Source organism: Hipposideros armiger, unplaced genomic scaffold, assembly GCF_001890085.2.
Source record: "Hipposideros armiger isolate ML-2016 unplaced genomic scaffold, ASM189008v1 scaffold_171, whole genome shotgun sequence".
Lineage (NCBI taxonomy): Eukaryota > Metazoa > Chordata > Mammalia > Chiroptera > Hipposideridae > Hipposideros > Hipposideros armiger.
The window spans coordinates 1,402,550-1,411,401 of NW_017731521.1; the positions used below are offsets into that span (position 1 = coordinate 1,402,550).

General features: G+C 38.7%; 1 protein-coding gene across 1 annotated transcript in view; it reads right to left on the reverse strand.

Annotated features, from left to right (window-relative positions):
• Positions 1-8,852, reverse strand: part of GPNMB (glycoprotein nmb) — a 33,285-nt gene that overhangs the window by 8,308 nt on the left and 16,125 nt on the right. Inside the window, exons 4-6 of the mRNA XM_019651982.1 lie at positions 7,583-7,756; positions 5,214-5,372; positions 4,588-4,899 (exon numbers count right to left, since the gene is read on the reverse strand). Of these exons, the coding sequence (XP_019507527.1) occupies positions 4,588-4,899; positions 5,214-5,372; positions 7,583-7,756 (645 nt within the window). The remainder of the gene's footprint in view (positions 1-4,587; positions 4,900-5,213; positions 5,373-7,582; positions 7,757-8,852) is intronic.

Consider the following 8,852-nt stretch of genomic DNA (forward strand, 5'->3'; position numbering starts at 1 on the left):
ATGTGATGATTCACATAGATGCAGGAACTTTAAGGCATTATAATTGTTTAATTATGTAAGTAAACACAACCCCATATCTTGTTTAAACATAAGAAGCAAATGAAAGGTCGGAGTCATATTCAAATGTGTGATGCAACAATCATAAGGAAACTAAACAGGCCGCAAGAGATAAAGTCATATTTTAATTTTGGAGGCAGGTATTCTGGGCTCAAATTCCAGGTCCCTTGATTTTAGCTGTTTGAAATGATGAGCATATAAGTTAGCCTCTGTTTGCCTGAATTTACTCATCTGTAAAACAGGAATAATGCTTCCTGACCTAGTAAGGTTGAGCTATAAAACTTAAATGAGATAAAGTATATAAAACCTGCTTCTCATGCCAGAAGTACTTAATAAATATCAGTTTCCTTGTCCTAACATGTACTTCTAGATGTCTATTTAGACATGGATATGATATAACATATATAAGATGTATAGTTTAAAATGTAAGGTTGGTGTATAATAGATTAAGAAGCAAGCAACATGGAAAAAGGCAATTCTTTCCTTATTTGGATGTCTCATACCTCCAAAGCTTACATTCCAAAAGTCTCACAGTTAATGATGAGCTGAGGCATGGGGAAGGAAAGAAGTGAATACAAGACACTTTAGAAAAATAACCCTTTGAGTATGAATACAGCAAAGAATTTAAAATCTGTACACCTGAAACAAACACAATTTTACCTCAATTCAAAAAAATAGTGGGCCGGCCGAGTGGTGCGATGGTTAAGAACTGGCCTGAGACACCAGAGGGCCCCGGTTCGAATCCCACATATGAGGGCCAGTGACACTGCCCTCTACAGCTAAGATGTTGAACAACAGCTCAACCTGGAGCTGGGCTGCCGGGAGTCGCCGGCGACAGCGTGGGCTGCAGCCCTTGTGGCTGTGGCAGTGGGTTGCCATGGGCTACCGTATGTAGCCAGCAGCCGCTGTGAGTGGCTGTCCAGAAGCCGGCGACTGATCTGCCTCACCCAGGAAGAGCGCAATGATGGTGCAAACTTGGGCCAGTGAAGCAACGTCCTCCACAACTAGACTGAAGAACAAAAGGACAGCAACTTATCTGTTCCCATCCCCCCAATTCCCCAATAAAAAAATCTTAAAAAAAAAAAGTTACAATTTTAAAAGCTCTAACTAATTAAGGTGTTAGTATTCCTTTCAAACAAGATTAAAAAACTGGGAATAAAACACACAGAAAAGACAATGGTATCTTCTCTTGAATTGCAAAAGGCATGAAAATGGACTCAGTTTGGAGGGAAGGGCATTAAAGCTTCCTAAGGACTGCATCTCTAGTGGCATGTAAATATGAAGCCAGTGGGGGATTTCTTCAGGGTTTCTCAGAGCCTTTAGTGGTTGAATGAATGTGCCCTATGATGCTCTTCACCCAGAGGGGCCTTCTTAGAGCAGTTCTCAGAGCATCTCTGGAAGCAAGTGTTCCATGGTACACACTTTGGGAAATGCTGCTTGGGTAAAGCCCCAAAGCGTTCTGACACTGTGTTGGATTCAAATGCAGTGGCTTATCAGCAGGCTTGGCTATAGCAGCACTTGGAAATGTCCCCTAAGTCTCACAGAGGTCCTTTGAAATTTACAGGGTAATCATTGATTCTGTCCTGAGATTTAAATGATGTGCTCTGTAGTAACAGATTTGTTTGTGCAAGGTATCAAAGATGGTTGGCTGTTCCCAGAAAACTAGAAAACTTCTTTTGAAGTTCTTGACAGGCAGAATTTAGCTGTCAAGTTAGAGCATGGAATCATGACTCTGCCATATTTTAAAATACACTTCTTCAAAAAAAAAAAAAGGGCCAAATAATAAGTCAATTCTACCTCAGGTAGAATGCTTATAAAAACACTTATGGAATTTTACAGATATATCTAGTCAAGTGTACATCTATATTTCTATATCTATAAAATCAAAGTATGATTAAAGGGCTAAAGGAGAAAGACTAACACCTTAAAAGAAGGAATAGAAGGCAAATCGTATGCTCAATTTACTACTTCTGTTCCTATTACCCAGAGAATGGTGTGAGAGCCCTGATTCTTCGGGAAATTTCAACATGATATAAAATTTCAACCCAAGCCTATTAATATGATCTGAATAACTAAGAAATCTTCTCTTTTTAGAGAACAAATACCTTACCTCATCCCCCTTTTTCAAGTCATGGGCTGACTCTTATAATCACCTTGGGCCCCATTACTTATTCCCACCCACCCCCTTTCCCCAACTCTCAGAGCTGCTATAAGGCATTTTGGGGTTAATTATGATTGATTTAACACCTTTAGATAAAGCCAGACAACTTCTCTTCACTACAAAACTTAACTCATAAGGTTACTGCTTTATATCTTATGGTATAACCTATGGAAAATAATAACAGAAATTTAAAGTACCCTTTCCTTGACTTAAAATACACTTTATATGTTATTTTATAAATAGGTTCTAAGAAAAACAAACTACCTCAATAAAAAGGCAATTCAAAATAGACTAACATTAAGCAACTGAAGATTAAGCCCCATACCATTCAGGAATTTCTAGACAGTTCTAAATATTACAGGCATCTGTAATTAATTTTGAATTTTACACCTGGTCCCCTTATTTGTAAGGAAGATTGTCAATACTTATAGACAAAGAAATTAATTCTTCTACAGAAATACCACAACAAAGCTATATGTTTAGAGCTGTTCAGTTCAGGGTAGGATTAACCTAATTGTCCATCAGTAAGAGAGTGGTTAAAAAATTATAGTTTAGAGCCGGCCAATGGCGCGATGGTTAAGAGCTGGCTTGGGACCCCAGAGGGCCCTGGTTCGGATCCCACATATGAGGGCCAGTGACACTGCCGTCCACAGCTAAGATGCTGAACAACAGCTCAACCTGGAGCTGGGCTGCCGTGAGTCGCCCGCGATGGCGAAGGCTGCAGCCTATGCTGCAGTGGGTTGCCATGGGCTACCGTGTGTAGCCAGCAGCCAGTGTGAGCGGCCAGCAGCCGCAGTGAGCATCCAGCTGTCCAGAAGCTGGCGACTATCTGCCTCGCCCGGGAAGAGCGCAATGATGATGCCAACTTGGGCCAGTGAAACAACGTCCTCCACAACTAGACTGAAGAACAAAATGACAGCAACTTGTCTGTTTCCCTTCCTCCAATTCCCCAGCACTGTTCCCATCCCCTAATACCCCAATACAAATCTTAAAAAAAAAAATTATAGTTTATATATACTATGGAACACTATGTAGTCATTGAATAAAGTGAGTTACATTTACATGTACTGATAAATGGAAATATGTCTATGATATTTAAGTGAAAAAAAGCAAATTCTAGAACAATATATATAGCATGAACCCATTTACATAAAAATCAAAATAATGAAAACCCTATGTGTATTTATGAAATGTGTTTCTAAATGCATAGAAAATGATTTGAGAAGAAACACTCCCAACTATTAACAGGATGTACCTCTTGTGAGGAGAGTGTGAATAGGAACTTTCACTTTTATTCGTGATTTCTATATGTGAATTTTTTATTAAGGAGCATGCATTAATTTTGTAATTTTAAAACATTTCAAAAAAGAATTAATCAAAATCAGTAACAAATTATAGTGTCTTGATTTATATATTCTTGACTTAACAACTCATTTTATTAATAACACACTATTAAGACAGTTTATTGTTTATAACAGGTTTTGGTAAAGACAATTGCAACAAGTCTGAATGTCATGATGCAGTGTTCCCTCTAGGCTTGGTGATGGCACCCTCTTGTGACCACTGAGAGGATGTCAGCCTATAACTGTCTCCAGGATCCTGGGGTGCTAAGATGATTTAAGGCTTTGTGGGCAAGGGTGGGGAAGCAGATGGGAGCTAACACTTCCCGAAGTAGACTCTTAAGAACTTTCTGAGTGTCCTCGTAGACTATTACTAGAGGCTCGGATTGAATTAATTATGCCTTCCATCCACAACAATTTTAATGTCTGCAATCTTTCCAGCTTGGTAGCCAAGAAATATTCTCAAGGCGTATTCTTTTGGGGCCATTTGGGAACTACTCTTAAGTATTGCTGTGTTTTCATGGGACATTAGGTGGGTGTGGGCAAGGCAGGGGGGAGAGTGAAAGTGGGGAGAAGAGCGGGAGGGGGAGAAAGGAAAGTGGGATGGCCGGAATGTGTATAAGGAGCCAGTACGTCTTCTCATAGACACACACACACACACACACACACACACACACACACACAAATAAGGCAGACAAACAGAATGTGATGGGCTAGAAGGGAGAAAGCATCTGTATATAAAACAAGGGCCAGTAAAAGTGAGGAACGTCCAAGAGCTGTGTAACAGTCGCCAAATTCGACTTGCAAAGTGACTTTAGACGTATTCTTCTTTCTTCCATAGTCTAACAGCTTAAAATGGTGGTAAAATGGCTTTAAAAATCAACAGGTACAAAATAGAATCGTTGCAGAGTCTGTACGCAACTTTTTAAACTAGGGATCTAAAAATGTCACCTATGTGAATTTTTTTTAGAGGTTAAAGACCACCCCACTCCCACCCCACCCCGCAAAGATCACCCGGAAAACACTTACATAAAGGAGGGGTAGGTTTTGGAGGTCTGGGTGTAGGTGAAGGACAAGGTCCAGGCACTGCAGTTTGCACAGTGAGGTTAAAGCTGAAGTTTCCATTGAGCACATACGTGTGATTCAAAATGTGATTGTTGGAAACAATCAGACCAGTTTTGTCCCCGAAGTCCCACTTGTAGTAAATGGCAGACTCATTGAGGAAGTGGCTGGGATCATGAATGAGGACATTGAATGTAACGGGGAGGTCCCTAAGGAAGGTCTCGTCAGAAGAATATCGATCATTCTTCTGGGATATATTCACAGATACAGGAATCTGATCTAGAAGATACAAACAACAACAACAACAAAAATGCATGATTGCTTGATTACGAGTGGATGACTTCAAAAACGCTTTTAGGCTAAACATTTTCATTAAGGATAATTCAGCATCATTTTTCCCTTCCCTATGCAAATTTTCCAGAGTTGCCCTAAGTTATTCTGGAAAACCAAGGGAATTCATCATTCAAGTTTGAGAAGCAGTCCAGGTAAATTGTAACCTAACCCAGAACACTTGGCTCTAACTCTTCCTCCACCCAGTACCATCACCAGAACTAAGTGCCACCTGCAGTTAATTTAGAGTTCACACCACCCACCTGTTACCAGGTACACAACTTTCGCTTTTGCAAGGGGAACATGTGTCCTCCGATTTCTTCCATAGACGGCCACTTCCATGAGTTGAGGACCAAGCTTCACATTAGCTGTGTTCATCGACACATTCTCTGAACACCGCCCCAGTTTCTGGAAATACTGACCTTTGAGAGATTGGAAATATTTAGGTATTGGTTACATTACATGATCATTATAGGAAGTTGTTTCTTAAAGACTAGTGACTGCCATTTAGAGTTTGCTCTGAGGAAAGGAAAAACAGGATGGGCTGCTTCCGAAAGGAAGATGGTGCTCATTTTTATGTAAAACCTTATAAAACAAACCCACAGTTAAATGTATTTGTGTATAGTTGGTTAAAGTGAACAGAGCTGCCTAGTGGCATAATACAATCATTACAAATAAATATACTTTTTATAAGTAACCTGGCACTTGAAATACATGCATTTTCCACAGAAAATACATTGAATGTAATGGTGCGGTATCCAGTGGAGCTTAAAAAATTTATTTAAAAATCTACGTTATTTTTATAACAATATTACTATTTCAGCTATATTATTAAGCAGCTTTTTCTTTTTTTAGGAGACTAGAATCCTCCACTTTTAAACAGTATGCATATATAAATATGCAGTAAGTGATGAACGCTATGGTGGGAATAAAAAAGAATGGAGTGGTTCCATAAACACATTTCTAGGATACTTTGGCCATTCTTTTTCTTCCTCCAACCCTAACCTAAATTGAACTGCCACTGTCTGGCTAGTGAAAGGAATTCCTCTCCTTTGGTGCTCAAGGACTTTTCTAATCCTATTGAGGCACCGGTATAGACGTGTCATTGGAACAACAGGTGTTGCAAGATAGATACTTGTGAGATGGGGCTGTTTATTGAGCTTGTTTGTCACATGGTAAAAGGTGTCAGCAGAACACACTGGTCTTCTAAGGGGTGTGTAATTTGGAATCGCCCTTTACTTTGAAATGTCGAGGCAGTTCTGATGAAGGTTGTTGGAGGGAAGAGGTGTCTCTCAGGGAGTTAGTTTTAAATGAGGAACATGTTAGTCCTGGCACTGACAGACAGGCCACAGAGGCAATGCTTAGTTGAGGGAGAATCCCAGTTAGTTCTAAGACCTCAGCAGAAGATGGAAATTCAAAACAGTCTTGTTACAAAAACAGAGCAATTTCTGGCTGAAAGCTGATTTTCAATAAAGACATCCTAGCTCACAGTTAAGCTGATGGATGTTCATTAGTCTAACAAGAGCCTGGAGTGTCAGTGAGCATCCGTGGCTCCATGCAAACTGTCAGGTCAAAGAAATCGTGACATTTGGTGAGTTAACTGACAAGAACATGAAGGCATTAAAAAAAAGCCAGCTTTCAAGCAACCGATTTAACTAGATGGGCATAATATTTGAATACATTTTGTATTTCATTCAGTTGGAATGTATTATTAATATTTTGTTTTGGCTTGTAAATAAGTTAATTGGAGAAAGAGGAGCTTTCTCTAATGTACAAAGAAAAACATTTAGAAATTTGGAGGCTGCATGACTGGTAGCAGTTTTCAAATACTCAGAGCCAGGTGGTACCTGGTGACATTTTAGACTAATAACTTAGCAGCTTTGCTATTAATAACTTAAATTTGCTCCTCCTAAAAATAATCATGTCACCAGCAATAAAGCAAAGTGGATACCATTTGTGGTTAAAAAAAGAAAAAGAGGGTAGGTTATGTCAAAGAAGAACAGTGCTTAGATTATGCTATTTCTACACATTATGCAGTCACTAAAATAATGTATATAAAGAATTTTAATGATATAGTAAAAAATATTAAGAAAAAAATCTGTGTGTACATTATAATCCTAATCAAGAGACACTAGTAAAGAAAATACCACCGCATTAACAGTGATAACCTCTGGTGTTAATTATTTTTCATTTGTACTTTTCTGAATTTTCCAAATTTCCTAAAAAAAAAACAGGTTTCTTTAATTCTTAGAAATTCATTTTTGACAATATGAAAATTAAAGAATAAATCAACTGATGCCCATCTGAGTGCCACTCAAATAAATAAATATTAATATTTTTTGTATTACTGTTACAGACAGAAAAGATTGAGTAGTTTTGTTTTAAAAAAGAAAGATGGATCTATTTTTTCCCCTCTTTTTAATTCTTTGGTGTCCTGGAGGTTTGGCAAGGCTATCCAAGGTTTTATTTTTATCCCTCACCCTCCATCCCAGTTAAGGAAAGTAGAAGAGTTAACAGATGAACTATTATTATTAAACTCTCAGTATTATAATTCTCAATGACAGAATAAGAGAAAAAAATTAATTTTAAGGAAAGGTAAAGACAAAGATAAGGAGGTTCGTAAAAGTCCAACCAAGTGTGTGAAACACATATATGAAGTTCCCTTTCCTCCGTCCATGGTGGTGAGGGAAAGGCCTTCCGTCAGGGAACACATTGTAATGGTTTTGGTTGGTGCCGTTTTCCAAGTCACCATCCTCTATCCACTCTGTCCAGTTGTAAACATATGGGTCAGGAGAGGAACCTATATCTAAATAGAGAGAGAAACAAGCCATGATTGTCATCTGGACCCAGAATGCACAATGCCCATCATTGAACTAAACACTTTTTCATACTTTTTTTATAACCAATTTAAATAGAGTTGGACAACTAAATCCCTAATGGTCAGAATTCATCCAATGGTATACATCTATGACCTGTGCATTTTTCTGCATATATGTTCTATTTCAATAAGTTTTATAGAAAGCAATTACTCATGGAAGTTCAATCTAGAGATATCACTTAATATATTTTAACTTCATATTGGGTCACCAAATCACAACTGTATTCAAGCCAAACTGAGGGATACTTTATCTTTTTATTTGGACACACTCCATCTGCAGCTTTTTTTCCTGACTCACTTGACACCATGACTCTCCACTCCGAAAGACTTCAGCACACATCTCCTAAGAATAAGGGTATTCTACGTAAACACATCATTACCACCCCTACCACAGTAATCAAGGGTCACACACTACATTTGGCTATTTTGTTTCAGAAAGAAAGAAAGGGAGGGGGAGAGGGAGGGAGAGGGAGGAAGGAAGGAAGAAAAAAGGAAAGAAAGAAATAAGGAGGAAGGGAGGGAGAGAGGGAGGGAGAGAAGGAGAGAGAGACAGAGAGAGAGAGAGAGAAGAGCAAATATGGCAAAATGTTTCAATTGTTGAAGCTAGGTAAGGGGTATTTGGGTGCTCAATGCACCCTCCTTTCTACTTTTCTGTTTGTTTGACATTTTTCATTTTAAACAAGTCATGATCAACATCTTTTCACCTAGAAAAACCTCATCACCCTCTTGGTTTTTGTTTGTTGTTTTGTTTTGTTTTTTTATGTCACTGACATTTATGAAGAGCCTTTTTATTTATCAATCAATTAAAGCCATTTATATTTTTTATTCTTTTATTTTTTTTTTAAAGATTTTAATTGGGTAATTGGGGGGATGGGAACAGTGCTGGGGAATTGGGGGAAGGGGAACAGACAAGTTGCTGTCGTTCTGTTCTTCAGTCTAGTTGTGGAGGACGTTGCTTCACTGGCCCAAGTTGGCACCATCATTGCGCTCTTCCCTGGCGAGGCACATCAGTCGCCGGCTTCTG